Here is an 18,508-nt window from a genome sequence, read left to right on the forward strand (position 1 = left end):
TTAAAAATGTACATAAAAATGCAAATATATATATTTTTTGGTCTGGATTAACTGCTTTTTAGCAGCAATATGCAAACTGAAATTGTGTTGATCATCCAGCATTGGCCAGAGGTGGAGAGCAATCACATTTATACATCTATCCACATTCATTTATATATCTTTCCATCTATACACATTCATTTATATATCTATCCATCTATACACATTCATTTATATATCTTTCCATCTATACACATTCATTTATATATCTATCCATCTATACACATTCATTTATATATCTATCCATCTATCCACATTCATTTATATATCTTTCCATCTATACACATTCATTTATATATCCATCCATCTATACACATTCATTTATATATCCATCTATACACATTCATTTATAGTGTTTTCCCCCCCACATGACAAAAACATAATTTATTGTAACTCCCTTACAAACAGCGTGAAGTGTCGGTCATACACCATAGCAGGTCATGACTCATGAGCAACCCGTCAGGTGACCTACCTCCGTCTTCTCATCCCCCAGCATGCTCTCTACCTCCTTCATAATGAACTTGCACGCGATACACTGAGGGGAACCACGGGCACGCACCATGTTCTGGAGAACAGACAAGAGTCGGCGTAACTACAATAGTCTTGGAACAAAATAAGTCGTGGTCCCGAAACGCAGCGGTATAAACTAGAATAGTAACCATGCCAACGTCATAACTACTTCACAAAACAAGTAGTCAGAGTGATTATTTAACTTTTTATGTTTAAGGAAATGTCCATGTATTTCATATGGAGGAATGTAAGTGATGGTACAGTTGTACACGGACACTTGCCAGAACCTCTGGTACCAGTAGGTTACCTTGACAGCGTCCAGCTTAGTGGCAGGGACCAGTTTGACAGCAGGGACGGCCTTGGCAGCCACCAGGTTCATCATAGGGACAGAGCTCTTCACCTCTGCAGGGCAGAATTCAGCACGGGAACAGATATCTTTAGGTTGCTGAGTGGGGAGAACGTCAGAATGGACAGTTAGACACATACCACATACCATTCTACAGAAAATACATTTCATGACATTAAGATGATGTATGGTGTACAAGCCACTGTTCCGTAGTCTCAGAGCCAGGCTATACCCTGTACAAGCCACTGTTCCATAGTCTCAGAGCCAGGCTATACCCTGTACCAGTCCACTGTTCCATAGTCTCAGAGCCAGTCCACTGTTCCATAGTCTCAGAGCCAGGCTATACCCTGTACCAGTCCACTGTTCCATAGTCTCAGAGCCAGTCCACTGTTCTATAGTCTCAGAGACAGAGCCAGGCTAAAATTGCCTCATGCAATCACATTTAACCCCACACAATAGGTACAGTGTACAGTCTAACCCAGCAACCCATGTCACAGGTAGATGATTCTCATGCTAGAGTAATGCATAGGGCAGCATGCATGCAGAGCAGATGGTTCCAGACACGAATGAAGCATTAAGAAATCTATAGCATTGGTAGTGAAGCACTCATTTTAGTGGCATATCCAGCTTTTCATATCATCCTACCCTCACCCCGGGATTTACGGTCTTACCGGTTTAGTACACAAGGGGTTGCCAAAAAACAATGTTAATAGCAGAATGCTAACAATATTTTCACTACTCCTTGTACAAATAAACTAATTGCAATGACAGGCAGTCCAGCTCATGTCATTTTTGGTGAGTTTACATGTGAACGTGAACGAGAGAAATGAGGAAAGTTTTAACGCATGTTTGTCTGAGGGAAGAACAGAACTGGCTCTGGAGCAGCATGTCTACCCGCTGTATCTGTGTGGAGTCTGGAGGAAGAACAGAACTGGCTCTGGAGCAGCATGTCTACCCGCTGTATCTGTGTGGAGTCTGGAGGAAGAACAGAACTGGCTCTGGAGCAGCATGTCTACCCGCTGTATCTGTGTGGAGTCTGGAGGAAGAACAGAACTGGCTCTGGAGCAGCATGTCTACCCGCTGTATCTGTGTAGAGTCTGGAGGAAGAACAGAACTGGCTCTGGAGCAGCATGTCTACCCGCTGTATCTGTGTGGAGTCGCTAGGGCAACGGGCCTGCTCTGCTCAGAGCGGATAGGGGCAGAGTAGCCCAGAACTGAGAGGAGATAAAAGCCATGGAAATCAAGATAGTAGTAGCAGCTGTACAGAACTCATCCAAAAGGCTTTGACTTCTCAAACACAGCAGAAAGACAAACACAATGAGATGCCCCGTGACCTTTACTCATTCAGCCACTTATTTAGATAACTACCAAGTTAAATGTAAGGGTCAGGTTAAAAACACAGGATTGTGTGTTTTTCCACACAGGAAAAAAATTACTCATAAGAAATATATTTCTACATTTTGTAAACACAGATCTAAAATCTGTCTTATTGTAGTTTCTGCTCAGCATCAAACAAATGTTGTGCTTCAGTTACACTTCACTCTGATGACAATTCAAGAACAGACCTTCTATCAGCAGACAGCACTCTGATGTGGAGCTACTGTTCTCCATCATTCTATCAGCAGACAGCTCTCTGACTGATGTGGAGCTACTGTTCTCCATCATTCTATCAGCAGACAGCTCTGACTGATGTGGAGCTACTGTTCTCCATCATTCTATCAGCAGACAGCTCTGATGTGGAGCTACTGTTCTCCATCATTCTATCAGCAGACAGCTCTCTGACTGATGTGGAGCTACTGTTCTCCATCATTCTATCAGCAGACAGCTCTGACTGATGTGGAGCTACTGTTCTCCATCATTCTATCAGCAGACAGCTCTGACTGATGTGGAGCTACTGTTCTCCATCATTCTATCAGCAGACAGCACTCTGACTGATGTGGAGCTACTGTTCTCCATCATTCTATCAGCAGACAGCACTCTGACTGATGTGGAGCTACTGTTCTCCATCATTCTATCAGCAGACAGCTCTGACTGATGTGAAGCTACTGTTCTCCATCATTCTATCAGCAGACAGCTCTGACTGATGTGGAGCTACTGTTCTCCATCATTCTATCAGCAGACAGCACTCTGACTGATGTGGAGCTACTGTTCTCCATCATTCTATCAGCAGACAGCTCTGACTGATGTGGAGCTACTTTCCCTCAGTATAGCCAGCCTACTTTCTCCCCCGGCTAAAATACAAGATGAACTTTAAGCAAAACATTATAAAAAGCAGCTGGCTACATCCTTTCTATGATATGGCAGCCATGCATTGTTTTTGCCCCAAAAATAACTTGCATTTTCACGGTCATCTCATTTATTTATGTAGCTGCAAGCTAAATCTTCTGCCGTCATCTGAAGAAAATGAAGGACAAAGGTATTCAGCACAGAGAAACATCGTGATGCAGTTCTAGAACAGTGAAATGTGAGTACTTGAAGTCAGTAGCATTAGTGGACAGACCGTATCGAAACAGAGGCTGTGGGCAGACAGAACGACAGATCTATTTACAATGGTAGTCATCCATTGACAGATGGACAACGGGAGATGATTGGCTGTCTAAAAGGCTCCAGACGTCGAAGCTGAATCCATAATAGGATTTCATCCAAGTCTCTGTGTGGCCAATGCCTAAAGGGTGTGAGACTGAACACAGAGAGAAACCTACCTGTTCCTACAGACCCACAGACACCCCAGGAGAGAGCAGGAAAGAGCAGGAAGAGGAGGAGAGAGCAGGAAGAGGATGAGAGAGCGAGCGAGCGAGAGCAGGAGGAGGTGCATGAATAGAGGGGAAAATAAAAACAAACTATTAAAAGATGTGAATGAAATCAGCAGGCTAGGAGGTGCTGTAGTCAGAGTGTGGATATACACACACACATACACACAGATGTGAATGAAATCAGCAGGCTAGGAGGTGCTGTAGTCAGTCTGGATACACACACACACTATATGTATTGTGACATAAACATAGTGGTTCATTTCACCCATGTATAAACCTGTTAAGTATATGTCAGGCAACACTGTGCAGAGGCATTGGTTACAATTACACAGCAACAGAAGAGAACCCTCCAGTTTGGGGGAGGGGGGCGGGGCTGAAAGCCAAAAGTGGTACACTAAATATATGACACAGGACGTCATTTTGGACACGCCCTAGTGACTGACCATGGACATGAGCTGCAGGGCGATGAGAGGCGCGTACTGGCTGATATACTGCTTGCACTGAAACACAGGAGAAGACAAAACAGTCAGATACAAAGTCAGTGGAAACCAATGATCTTCCAGCTTCATAGATTGGAATAATTTGTTGGTCAATCAAATGTATTTATAAAGCCCTTAAATTTAAAAATAAAAAATAAAATCCCTAGAAAAGTGGGAACCTAGGAAGAAACCAGGCTCTGAGGGGTGGCCGGTCCTCTTCTGGCTGTGCCGGGTGGGGATTATTAACCTAGAGAGGAACCAGGCTCTGAGGGGTGGCCGGTCCTCTTCTGGCTGTGCCGGGTGGAGATTATTAACCTAAAGAAGAACCAGGCTCTGAGGGGTGGCCGGTCCTCTTCTGGTTGTGCTGGGTGGAGATTATTAAGGCCCGACTGTTCAACATGTTCGAACATTCATAGATAACCAGCAGGGTCCAATAAACCAACTATTGCATTAAGCCAGATGGCAACTAGGGCATGAAGTGTAAATTAGATTACGGCTAGTTCCATTGCTGGATTACTCAAAATATTCACTCCACCGAACTAGTTATAAAACCCAGTCCTCTCACTAACTCCTAGGTAGATAACTACGTAGTCCTCTCACCAGGTCACACTGGTCCTGGATCTGTAACTAACTAGATAACACGGCCTCTCACCATGTCAGAGATTCCAGGCCCCAGCAGGTCACACTGCCTCTGGATCCGTTCGATCAGAGAGTTGACGAAGGTAGTGTTGCTCTTCGCCTCGTCCTGGAAGTCTGTGATGAACTTCACACAGTCCTCACACAAGTCTCCAGTCTCCTACAGGGGACAGAAGACACTCACTAGTGACTAAAGGAGTAGCAGTTACACACACACACACAAAATAAGTGACAGTTTAAAGTTGGTACTGGGGTCATGTTCAGTAGTGAAATAACAGTTTGGAATGGGAAAGTAGAGCCAGAATTTGATCAATAAGACAGATTTCAGTTGAAAAGATTTGGTACTTTGTGCCTTACTGAACATACCGGTAACTTATGTGCAGCTATGCTGGGCACCATAGTAAATTCTAAATCTAACGAATTTGTAAAGTTCTAACAATTATTACACCGAAACCCAATTCCTAGACACCAAAGACCAGAATTACGACCCCCAAAATTCTATGACGACTGGCGTACCTGTTTAGGAACCTCATGCTTGGTGTTCTCCTGGGCCTGGGGGTAGAGGAGCCCAGGGACGTTGAGGAGGAAGGGGGCGACCCTCTGGGCCAGGTCTTCCTGAGGAATCTCATTGGATGTGAGCGGTGGGATCTGGTTAGACTGGATCTGAGACTGGAGTCTGGCCAGGGCTGCCTGCTGGGAGCCACACAGGCCTATGGCGCCACACACCACCTGAGGGTTCTCCTGGAATCCAGAAACAGACTGTGGTCACTACAATCCGTAGATCTCACTAGAGACGCCGCCATTAAGTCACTGCTGGAACGCACACTATAATAAACTCAGGGTCGGTTTCCCACTTCACAGACCCAGAACAGGCCTAGGCCTGGACTAAAACTATTTCCATTGAAAGTGTTTGTGTCCAGGTACAGGGTTAATCTATATGCAGCTGGCATCCTAAATGCAATTCATTACCTACTGTTATTCAATACATATGTATGGGCTAATAGCATTAAGGATAAACAGTTATCAAACTCAAATAGCTCAGTTATCCTTGAAATGACCTTGAAACAATGCCATTTAGCTTAGCAGAATGAGGATGTTGGATTGATTCTGAATAACAAATGTTTCTCTCTCGGTTTGTGTGTGTGTGTGTGTGTAGGCTAGCTTCCTTTCCTATAAACCCGTGTGTGTGTGCGCACCAGCTCTCCAGTGATGATACCAATGAGGATAGGGTAGTAGGCGTTCACCAACTCTTTACACTGTGCAGCCACGGTCTTGTCAGGGATCAGGTGACAGGCCTTCTCCAGGACGCCCAGGATCTCACCCTAGAGGACATGAACATCAGCTTAGAGCGATGGCCCCCCAGCCTCAGACCCTCACTCTGGAGCGATGCGCGCGCCCCCCCAGCCTCAGACCCCCACTATGTGGAGCGATGCCCCCCCCCCCCAGCCTCAGACCCCCACTCTGTGGCCTATTCCAGATATAGCACCCGATTCAACTACTCATCAAGCCTTTCACTACGTCAATCATGTGAACTAGTTCAGGACTACAACATTTTTTAAATGAGGATCCCCTAGGAGAAGCTATAACAACACTACTCAGCCATAATGCACCATCTTAGGCACTCATTCATCTGGGAGCGAAAAACAGTTATGCCACATTTGTACCACACTGGATAGAAGATAGTTTGGCAGAGCATGAATTTGTTTCCAGCAACAACAAAAACAGGGAACTTTCCCACATTCATCCTCCATGACTCACCTGAGTAGCATTGTTGTTCAGCAGCTGGTCCACCGCTATCAGCAACCCCTTACACAGGTCACATGGCACAGATTTCTGAAACAGGGAGGAGGAAGTTGATTAGGGTAGCTAAATCAAGGCCAGGTTAAACAATGCCCCGCTGTTCAGCTCTTTACACCCCCCCCCTCCCCCAAAAAAGACAATAACATGCTAGATAAAATAGACTCGAGTCTCACCATCTGGGGTTGGTTCCATACGTTCTGTTGGCAGTGGACCACGGCGCCACAGATAGAGGCAGTCTTCACATTGTGGCACCAGTAGGGAGGACCACGGACACACTGTTCAGTCCCCAACAGAGGGGTGGCGACAGCTAGGAGAGAGTAGACACTAGTTACCCACACTGTTCAGTCCCCAACAGAGGGGTGGCGACGGCTAGGAGACACACTTCAGTACCCAACAGAGGGGTGGCGACGGCTAGGAGACACACTGTTCAGTACCCAACAGAGGGGTGGCGACGGCTAGGAGACACACTGTTCAGTACCCAACAGAGGGGTGGCGACGGCTAGGAGACACACTGTTCAGTACCCAACAGAGTGGTGACGGCTAGGAGACACACTGTTCAGTACCCAACAGAGTGGTGACGGCTAGGAGACACTGTTCAGTACCCAACAGAGTGGTGGCGACGGCTAGGAGACACACTGTTCAGTACCCAACAGAGTGGTGACGGCTAGGAGAAACACTGTTCAGTACCCAACAGAGTGGTGACGGCTAGGAGACACTGTTCAGTACCCAACAGAGTGGTGACGGCTAGGAGACACTGTTCAGTACCCAACAGAGTGGTGACGGCTAGGAGACACACTGTTCAGTCCCCAACAGAGGGGTGGCGACGGCTAGGAGACACACTGTTCAGTACCCAACAGAGGGGTGGCGACGGCTAGGAGACACAATGTTCAGTACCCAACAGAGTGGTGACGGCTAGGAGACACAATGTTCAGTCCCCAACAGAGGGGTGGCGACGGCTAGGAGAGAGTAGACACTAGTTACCCACACTGTTCAGTCCCCAACAGAGGGGTGGCGACGGCTAGGAGACACTGTTCAGTCCCCAACTGAGGGGTGGCGACGGCTAGGAGACACAATGTTCAGTACCCAACAGAGTGGTGACGGCTAGGAGACACAATGTTCAGTACCCAACAGAGTGGTGACGGCTAGGAGACACTGTTCAGTACCCAACAGAGGGGTGGCGACGGCTAGGAGACACACTGTTCAGTACCCAACAGAGTGGTGACGGCTAGGAGACACTGTTCAGTACCCAACAGAGTGGTGACGGCTAGGAGACACTGTTCAGTACCCAACAGAGTGGTGACGGCTAGGAGACACTGTTCAGTACCCAACAGAGGGGTGGCGACGGCTAGGAGAGAGTAGACACTAGTTACCCACACTGTTCAGTCCCCAACAGAGGGGTGGTGACGGCTAGGAGACACTGTTCAGTACCCAACAGAGGGGTGGTGACGGCTAGGAGACACTGTTCAGTACCCAACAGAGGGGTGGTGACGGCTATTATTGGTCTGCCTACCCATCTACCCCAAACGGTCGGTGTAGCAGAAGTGACACTGCTCTACACATTCGTAGATAAACAGTGGATGTTAAACATTCATTGGTTTATAAGTCAACCCATTTGTCAGTATGTATGTATGTATGTAATCCAGGTCCAGTATGTATGTAACCCAGGTCCAGTATGTATGTAACCCAGGTCCAGTATGTATGTATGTATGTATGTATGTATGTATGTATGTATGTATGTATGTATGTATGTATGTATGTATGTATGTATGTATGTATGTATGTATGTATGTATGTATGTATGTATGTATGTATGTATGTAACCAACCCAGGTCCAGTATGTATGTAACCCAGGTCCAGTATGTATGTAACCCAGGTCCAGTCCTACAGTATGTATGTAACCCAGGTCCAGTATGTATGTAACCCAGGTCCAGTATGTATGTAACCAACCCAGGTCCAGTATGTACGTAACCCAGGTCCAGTCCTATAGTATGTATGTAACCAACCCAGGTCCAGTATGTATGTAACCCAGGTCCAGTATGTATGTAACCCAGGTCCAGTCCTACAGTATGTACGTAACCCAGGTCCAGTCCTCCAGTATGTACGTAACCCAGGTCCAGTCCTCCAGTATGTATGTAACCCAGGTCCAGTCCTACAGTATGTATGTAACCCAGGTCCAGTATGTACGTAACCCAGGTCCAGTCCTCCAGTATGCATGTAACCCAGGTCCAGTATGTATGTAAGTAACCAACCCAGGTCCAGTATGTACGTAACCCAGGTCCAGTCCTACAGTATGTATGTAACCCAGGTCCAGTATGTATGTAACCCAGGTCCAGTATGTATGTAACCCAGGTCCAGTATGTATGTAACCCAGGTCCAGTTCCTTTTCAAGCAGGCGAAAATAGAGGCGTGTTACAACTCTCTAAAATAAATCCGAGAACAGGAAGTGAAAGGATCATGTGACTCGTGAAGGGGAATACCACGACCAACAAGTCCTACTTCCTCATCTGATCATAGAGAGAGGCAAAGGAAACTGAAATAGTAAAATTTGTTTTATGGAAACAGATCCTAGCAAGAAACCCTAGGAAACCACAGTGGAAAGCACCAACCATCTGTTATACTGTATGAGATATATACACACGTTATTGTGAGGTCAACGAGGTCAGCATCCAATCCTCCATCAGCTGGAGAAAATAAAAAGGCAGTTTGCCTCAATATGAACACAACAGCTATCCACACAGTGTACAAAACTGTTAGAACACCTTCCTGGTATTGAGTTCCACCCTCCACACGTTGGGGCATGGACTTCACAAGGTGTCGAAAGCATTCCTCAGGGATGCTGGCCCATGTTGAGACCAATGCTTCCCACGGTTGTCTCAAATTGGCTGGATGTCCTTTGGGTGGTTGACCAGTCTAGATACACACGGGAAAGTATTGAGCATGAAAAAAAAAACAGCAGCGTTGCAGTTCTTGACACACTCATTCTGGAGCGCCTACTACCACACCCCGTGCAAAAAGGCACTTCAAATGGTTTGTCTTTCCCAGTCACCCTCTGAATGGGACACATACATTTCTCAAATTGTCTCAAGGATTAAAAATTATTCTTTAACCCGTCTCCCCACCCCCTTTCATCTACACCGACGGAAAATGGATTTCGCAGGATTGTCATGGATGGACATCCCTGTACCTGTCCTGCAGGTGTACGGCAACAACAACTGCTCGACTTACACCAGGAACGCACAATCCTTCCGTCAGTGCTCAGACTTTCCACAATAGGCTGAGAGAGGCTGGACTGAGGGGTTGTAGGCCTGTTGTACGGCAGGTCCTCACCAGACATCACCAGCAACAACGTTGTTGTCTCACCAGTGGTGATGGTCGGACTTGCGTTGATCGTCGAAGGAATGAGCGTTACACCGAGGTCTGTACTCTGGAGATGGATCGATTTGGAGATGGAGGGTCCATCATGGTCTGGGGCGCTGTGTCATAGCATCTTCGGACTGAGCTTGTTGTCATTGCAGGCAATCTCAACGCTGTGCGTTACAGGGAAGACATCCTCCTCCATATGATACCCTTCCTGCAGGCTCATCTTGACATGACCCTCCAGCATGACAATGCCACCAGCCAGACATCATGGAAATCGTCTTTCTGGTCCGGGCGTCAGTTAAACTGCAGTACCAACGCAAAGCTATAGGAGTCAGTCAAAACCATGCTTCTAGACCAGAACCCTGGCCCCTTGAGCCCTGGGTGGAGCATTGCACCCTGGGAGTTGAAATGCACTGAATCATAGCTTATCCAGAACTTACAGGAGTAACTAGGGTTAAGTGCCTTTGCTCAATGACACAGACAGATTTGTCACCAAGTCTGTGATTCAAACTAGCAAGCTTCAGAAACGAGCGTAAGAGTTTGTTGCTTCAGCACTAAAATCTTCATTTATTACAGAACTAACTTACCTGTAATGGAGTCTAGGTCTAACGAATGTTAAAGATCAGCAAACCCTGATCTGTATCAAATTACATTTTTTTTAAAGATCTGTAGTTGTCAACAAAAATATATATAATCAGACATGGTTTTGCATAAGGGAAATTTCAGATTTTGCGTTATTTAATATTTGCGTTTATTTTTGAAAGAAATTTAATAGCCTAGGTGGTGTTATTTTATCAGTTATCAACATATTGTTCAATGTCTTAAAAGAATTAATTAAAAAAACATTAAGCCTAGTGGTTATTCTCGGACTTCAGCCAATACACTTCCTGGTTTGTTGTTGTGTCAATACAGTATCGGTTTGGTATGGGTGGCAGGTAGCCCAGTGGTTATTCTCGGACTTCAGCCAATACACTTCCTGGTTTGTTGTGTCAATACAGTATCGTTTTGGTATGGGTGGCAGGTAGCCCAGTGGTTATTCTCGGACTTCAGCCAACACTTCCTGGTTTGTTGTTGTGTCAATACAGTATCGTTTTGGTATGGGTGGCAGGTAGCCCAGTGGTTATTCTCGGACTTAAGCCAACACTTCCTGGTTTGTTGTGTCAATACAGTATCGTTTTGGTATGGGTGGCAGGTAGCCTAGTGGTTATTCTCGGACTTCAGCCAACACACTTCCTGGTTTGTTGTGTCAATACAGTATCGTTTTGGTATGGGTGGCAGGTAGCCTAGTGGTTATTCTCGGACTTCAGCCAACACACTTCCTGGTTTGTTGTGTCAATACAGTATCGTTTTGGTATGGGTGGCAGGTAGCCTAGTGGTTATTCTCGGACTTCAGCCAACACACTTCCTGGTTTGTTGTGTCAATACAGTATCGTTTTGGTATGGGTGGCAGGTAGCCCAGTGGTTATTCTCGGACTTCAGCCAACACACTTCCTGGTTTGTTGTGTCAATACAGTATCGTTTTGGTATGGGTGGCAGGTAGCCCAGTGGTTATTCTCGGACTTCAGCCAACACACTTCCTGGTTTGTTGTGTCAATACAGTATCGTTTTGGTATGGGTGGCAGGTAGCCCAGTGGTTATTCTCGGACTTCAGCCAACACTTCCTGGTTTGTTGTGTCAATACAGTATCGTTTTGGTATGGGTGGAAGGTAGCCTAGTGGTTATTCTCGGACTTCAGCCAACACACTTCCTGGTTTGTTGTGTCAATACAGTATCGTTTTGGTATGGGTGGCAGGTAGCCTAGTGGTTATTCTCGGACTTCAGCCAACACACTTCCTGGTTTGTTGTGTCAATACAGTATCGTTTTGGTATGGGTGGCAGGTAGCCCAGTGGTTATTCTCGGACTTCAGCCAACACACTTCCTGGTTTGTTGTGTCAATACAGTATCGTTTTGGTATGGGTGGCAGGTAGCCCAGTGGTTATTCTCGGACTTCAGCCAACACACTTCCTGGTTTGTTGTGTCAATACAGTATCGTTTTGGTATGGGTGGCAGGTAGCCTAGTGGTTATTCTCGGACTTCAGCCAACACTTCCTGGTTTGTTGTGTCAATACAGTATCGTTTTGGTATGGGTGGCAGGTAGCCCAGTGGTTATTCTCGGACTTCAGCCAACACTTCCTGGTTTGTTGTGTCAATACAGTATCGTTTTGGTATGGGTGGCAGGTAGCCCAGTGGTTATTCTCGGACTTCAGCCAACACTTCCTGGTTTGTTGTGTCAATACAGTATCGTTTTGGTGTGGGTGGCAGGTAGCCCAGTGGTTATTCTCGGACTTCAGCCAACACACTTCCTGGTTTGTTGTTGTGTCAATACAGTATCGTTTTGGTATGGGTGGCAGGTAGCCTAGTGGTTATTCTCAGACTTCAGCCAATACACTTCCTGGTTTGTTGTGTCAATACAGTATCGTTTTGGTATGGGTGGCAGGCAGCCCAGTGGTTATTCTCGGACTTCAGCCAACACACTTCCTGGTTTGTTGTTGTGTCAATACAGTATCGTTTTGGTATGGGTGGCAGGTAGCCTAGTGGTTATTCTCGGACTTCAGCCAACACACTTCCTGGTTTGTTGTTGTGTCAATACAGTATCGTTTTGGTATGGGTGGCAGGTAGCCTAGTGGTTATTCTCAGACTTCAGCCAACACACTTCCTGGTTTGTTGTGTCAATACAGTATCGTTTTGGTATGGGTGGCAGGTAGCCTAGTGGTTATTCTCGGACTTCAGCCAACACTTCCTGGTTTGTTGTGTCAATACAGTATCGTTTTGGTATGGGTGGCAGGTAGCCTAGTGGTTATTCTCGGACTTCAGCCAACACTTTCTGGTTTGTTGTGTCAATACAGTATCGTTTTGGTATGGGTGGCAGGTAGCCTAGTGGTTATTCTCGGACTTCAGCCAACACACTTCCTGGTTTGTTGTGTCAATACAGTATCGTTTTGATATGGGTGGCAGGTAGCCTAGTGGTTATTCTCGGACTTCAGCCAACACACTTCCTGGTTTGTTGTGTCAATACAGTATCGTTTTGGTATGGGTGGCAGGTAGCCTAGTGGTTATTCTCGGACTTCAGCCAACACTTCCTGGTTTGTTGTGTCAATACAGTATCGTTTTGGTATGGGTGGCAGGTAGCCTAGTGGTTATTCTCGGACTTCAGCCAACACTTCCTGGTTTGTTGTGTCAATACAGTATCGTTTTGGTATGGGTGGCAGGTAGCCTAGTGGTTATTCTCGGACTTCAGCCAATACACTTCCTGGTTTGTTGTGTCAATACAGTATCGTTTTGGTATGGGTGGCAGGTAGCCTAGTGGTTATTCTCGGACTTCAGCCAACACACTTCCTGGTTTGTTGTGTCAATACAGTATCGTTTTGGTATGGGTGGCAGGTAGCCTAGTGGTTATTCTCGGACTTCAGCCAACACACTTCCTGGTTTGTTGTGTCAATACAGTATCGTTTTGGTATGGGTGGCAGGTAGCCCAGTGGTTATTCTCAGACTTCAGCCAACACACTTCCTGGTTTGTTGTGTCAATACAGTATCGTTTTGGTATGGGTGGCAGGTAGCCCAGTGGTTATTCTCGGACTTCAGCCAACACTTCCTGGTTTGTTGTGTCAATACAGTATCGTTTTGGTATGGGTGGCAGGTAGCCCAGTGGTTATTCTCGGACTTCAGCCAACACTTCCTGGTTTGTTGTGTCAATACAGTATCGTTTTGGTATGGGTGGCAGGTAGCCTAGTGGTTATTCTCGGACTTCAGCCAACACACTTCCTGGTTTGTTGTGTCAATACAGTATCGTTTTGGTATGGGTGGCAGGTAGCCTAGTGGTTATTCTCAGACTTCAGCCAACACTTCCTGGTTTGTTGTGTCAATACAGTATCGTTTTGGTATGGGTGGCAGGTAGCCTAGTGGTTATTCTCGGACTTCAGCCAACACACTTCCTGGTTTGTTGTGTCAATACAGTATCGTTTTGGTATGGGTGGCAGGTAGCCTAGTGGTTATTCTCGGACTTCAGCCAACACACTTCCTGGTTTGTTGTGTCAATACAGTATCGTTTTGGTATGGGTGGCAGGTAGCCCAGTGGTTATTCTCGGACTTCAGCCAACACACTTCCTGGTTTGTTGTGTCAATACAGTATCGTTTTGGTATGGGTGGCAGGTAGCCCAGGGTTATTCTCGGACTTCAGCCAACACACTTCCTGGTTTGTTGTGTCAATACAGTATCGTTTTGGTATGGGTGGCAGGTAGCCCAGTGGTTATTCTCGGACTTCAGCCAACACTTCCTGGTTTGTTGTGTCAATACAGTATCGTTTTGGTATGGGTGGCAGGTAGCCCAGTGGTTATTCTCGGACTTCAGCCAACACACTTCCTGGTTTGTTGTGTCAATACAGTATCGTTTTGGTATGGGTGGCAGGTAGCCTAGTGGTTATTCTCGGACTTCAGCCAACACACTTCCTGGTTTGTTGTGTCAATACAGTATCGTTTTGGTATGGGTGGCAGGTAGCCCAGTGGTTATTCTCGGACTTCAGCCAACACACTTCCTGGTTTGTTGTGTCAATACAGTATCGTTTTGGTATGGGTGGCAGGTAGCCCAGTGGTTATTCTCGGACTTCAGCCAACACACTTCCTGGTTTGTTGTGTCAATACAGTATCGTTTTGGTATGGGTGGCAGGTAGCCCAGTGGTTATTCTCGGACTTCAGCCAACACTTCCTGGTTTGTTGTGTCAATACAGTATCGTTTTGGTATGGGTGGCAGGTAGCCTAGTGGTTATTCTCGGACTTCAGCCAACACTTCCTGGTTTGTTGTGTCAATACAGTATCGTTTTGGTATGGGTGGCAGGTAGCCCAGTGGTTATTCTCGGACTTCAGCCAACACTTCCTGGTTTGTTGTGTCAATACAGTATCGTTTTGGTATGGGTGGCAGGTAGCCCAGTGGTTATTCTCGGACTTCAGCCAACACTTCCTGGTTTGTTGTGTCAATACAGTATCGTTTTGGTGTGGGTGGCAGGTAGCCCAGTGGTTATTCTCGGACTTCAGCCAACACACTTCCTGGTTTGTTGTTGTGTCAATACAGTATCGTTTTGGTATGGGTGGCAGGTAGCCTAGTGGTTATTCTCAGACTTCAGCCAATACACTTCCTGGTTTGTTGTGTCAATACAGTATCGTTTTGGTATGGGTGGCAGGCAGCCCAGTGGTTATTCTCGGACTTCAGCCAACACACTTCCTGGTTTGTTGTTGTGTCAATACAGTATCGTTTTGGTATGGGTGGCAGGTAGCCTAGTGGTTATTCTCGGACTTCAGCCAACACACTTCCTGGTTTGTTGTTGTGTCAATACAGTATCGTTTTGGTATGGGTGGCAGGTAGCCTAGTGGTTATTCTCGGACTTCAGCCAACACACTTCCTGGTTTGTTGTGTCAATACAGTATCGTTTTGGTATGGGTGGCAGGTAGCCTAGTGGTTATTCTCGGACTTCAGCCAACACTTTCTGGTTTGTTGTGTCAATACAGTATCGTTTTGGTATGGGTGGCAGGTAGCCTAGTGGTTATTCTCGGACTTCAGCCAACACACTTCCTGGTTTGTTGTGTCAATACAGTATCGTTTTGGTATGGGTGGCAGGTAGCCTAGTGGTTATTCTCGGACTTCAGCCAACACACTTCCTGGTTTGTTGTGTCAATACAGTATCGTTTTGGTATGGGTGGCAGGTAGCCTAGTGGTTATTCTCGGACTTCAGCCAACACTTCCTGGTTTGTTGTGTCAATACAGTATCGTTTTGGTATGGGTGGCAGGTAGCCTAGTGGTTATTCTCGGACTTCAGCCAACACTTCCTGGTTTGTTGTGTCAATACAGTATCGTTTTGGTATGGGTGGCAGGTAGCCTAGTGGTTATTCTCGGACTTCAGCCAACACTTCCTGGTTTGTTGTGTCAATACAGTATCGTTTTGGTATGGGTGGCAGGTAGCCTAGTGGTTATTCTCGGACTTCAGCCAACACACTTCCTGGTTTGTTGTGTCAATACAGTATCGTTTTGGTATGGGTGGCAGGTAGCCCAGTGGTTATTCTCGGACTTCAGCCAACACTTCCTGGTTTGTTGTGTCAATACAGTATCGTTTTGGTATGGGTGGCAGGTAGCCCAGTGGTTATTCTCGGACTTCAGCCAACACTTCCTGGTTTGTTGTGTCAATACAGTATCGTTTTGGTATGGGTGGCAGGTAGCCCAGTGGTTATTCTCGGACTTCAGCCAACACTTCCTGGTTTGTTGTGTCAATACAGTATCGTTTTGGTATGGGTGGCAGGTAGCCTAGTGGTTATTCTCAGACTTCAGCCAATACACTTCCTGGTTTGTTGTGTCAATACAGTATCGTTTTGGTATGGGTGGCAGGCAGCCCAGTGGTTATTCTCGGACTTCAGCCAACACACTTCCTGGTTTGTTGTTGTGTCAATACAGTATCGTTTTGGTATGGGTGGCAGGTAGCCTAGTGGTTATTCTCGGACTTCAGCCAACACACTTCCTGGTTTGTTGTGTCAATACAGTATCGTTTTGGTATGGGTGGCAGGTAGCCTAGTGGTTATTCTCTGACTTCAGCCAACACTTCCTGGTTTGTTGTGTCAATACAGTATCGTTTTGGTATGGGTGGCAGGTAGCCTAGTGGTTATTCTCGGACTTCAGCCAACACACTTCCTGGTTTGTTGTGTCAATACAGTATCGTTTTGGTATGGGTGGCAGGTAGCCTAGTGGTTATTCTCGGACTTCAGCCAACACTTCCTGGTTTGTTGTGTCAATACAGTATCGTTTTGGTATGGGTGGCAGGTAGCCTAGTGGTTATTCTCGGACTTCAGCCAATACACTTCCTGGTTTGTTGTGTCAATACAGTATCGTTTTGGTATGGGTGGCAGGTAGCCTAGTGGTTATTCTCGGACTTCAGCCAACACACTTCCTGGTTTGTTGTTGTGTCAATACAGTATCGTTTTGGTATGGGTGGCAGGTAGCCCAGTGGTTATTCTCGGACTTCAGCCAATACACTTCCTGGTTTGTTGTGTCAATACAGTATCGTTTTGGTATGGGTGGCAGGTAGCCTAGTGGTTATTCTCGGACTTCGGCCAACACACTTCCTGGTTTGTTGTGTCAATACAGTATCGTTTTGGTATGGGTGGCAGGTAGCCTAGTGGTTATTCTCGGACTTCAGCCAACACTTCCTGGTTTGTGTCAATACAGTATCGTTTTGGTATGGGTGGCAGGTAGCCTAGTGGTTATTCTCGGACTTCAGCCAATACACTTCCTGGTTTGTTGTGTCAATACAGTATCGTTTTGGTATGGGTGGCAGGTAGCCTAGTGGTTATTCTCGGACTTCAGCCAACACACTTCCTGGTTTGTTGTGTCAATACAGTATCGTTTTGGTATGGGTGGCAGGTAGCCTAGTGGTTATTCTCGGACTTCAGCCAACACTTCCTGGTTTGTTGTTGTGTCAATACAGTATCGTTTTGGTATGGGTGGCAGGTAGCCTAGTGGTTATTCTCGGACTTCAGCCAATACACTTCCTGGTTTGTTGTGTCAATACAGTATCGTTTTGGTATGGGTGGCAGGTAGCCTAGTGGTTATTCTCGGACTTCAGCCAACACACTTCCTGGTTTGTTGTGTCAATACAGTATTGTTTTGGTATGGGTGGCAGGTAGCCTAGTGGTTATTCTCGGACTTCAGCCAACACACTTCCTGGTTTGTTGTTGTGTCAATACAGTATCGTTTTGGTATGGGTGGCAGGTAGCCTAGTGGTTATTCTCGGACTTCAGCCAACACACTTCCTGGTTTGTTGTGTCAATACAGTATCGTTTTGGTATGGGTGGCAGGTAGCCTAGTGGTTATTCTCGGACTTCAGCCAACACACTTCCTGGTTTGTTGTGTCAATACAGTATCGTTTTGGTATGGGTGGCAGGTAGCCCAGTGGTTATTCTCGGACTTCAGCCAATACACTTCCTGGTTTGTTGTTGTGTCAATACAGTATCATTTTGGTATGGGTGGCAGGTAGCCTAGTGATTATGAGCATTGTGCCAATAACTGAAAAGGTCACTGGTTCGAATACGTGAGCCGACTAGGTGAAAAATCCGTCAGTGTGCCCTTCAGCAAGGCCCTTAACCCTAGTTCCACCTGCAAGTACATTTCTGGATAAGAGTGTCTATTATAGGGACAACAATATGCGGTTTTATATTTAACCAGGTGCAAAGGAGTTCTTTTTTTAGTTATTAAGGAGCGTGATTTAGTACGTCTTGTTTCAGAGGATGCATGACTTGACCTTTGCCTCCCGAGCCTGTTGGGGAGTTGCAGCGACGAGATCGCAATTGGTTATCACTAAATTTAAATTTAAAAAAAATAGGCGCTATTACCTTTTGTGCATGAAATTTGAGTTTATTGTTGAAGCATATTTATCCATCACTAACTGCCAAATAAGTTACAATTTTATATTCATCCAAAGGCTACCATGGAGGGGGTTTTTTTGTTGCCAAATTTGCAGAGACGCAAAAAATTATAATCTTCAGAGTCAAGGACGTAAGCACAAATGTTG

The 18,508-nt window shown here is 46.1% G+C and overlaps 1 protein-coding gene across 1 annotated transcript in view; it reads right to left on the reverse strand.

Moving 5' to 3' along the window:
- Positions 1–18,508, reverse strand: part of psap (prosaposin) — a 32,272-nt gene that overhangs the window by 4,593 nt on the left and 9,171 nt on the right. The window contains exons 2-9 of the mRNA XM_020474981.2: positions 6,737–6,870; positions 6,522–6,596; positions 5,960–6,085; positions 5,280–5,504; positions 4,780–4,923; positions 4,092–4,148; positions 857–994; positions 512–604 (exon numbers count right to left, since the gene is read on the reverse strand). Coding sequence (XP_020330570.1) covers positions 512–604; positions 857–994; positions 4,092–4,148; positions 4,780–4,923; positions 5,280–5,504; positions 5,960–6,085; positions 6,522–6,596; positions 6,737–6,870 — 992 coding nt within the window. The remainder of the gene's footprint in view (positions 1–511; positions 605–856; positions 995–4,091; positions 4,149–4,779; positions 4,924–5,279; positions 5,505–5,959; positions 6,086–6,521; positions 6,597–6,736; positions 6,871–18,508) is intronic.

The sequence above is a fragment of the Oncorhynchus kisutch genome, linkage group LG20, assembly GCF_002021735.2.
Source record: "Oncorhynchus kisutch isolate 150728-3 linkage group LG20, Okis_V2, whole genome shotgun sequence".
Classification (NCBI taxonomy): Eukaryota; Metazoa; Chordata; class Actinopteri; order Salmoniformes; family Salmonidae; genus Oncorhynchus; species Oncorhynchus kisutch.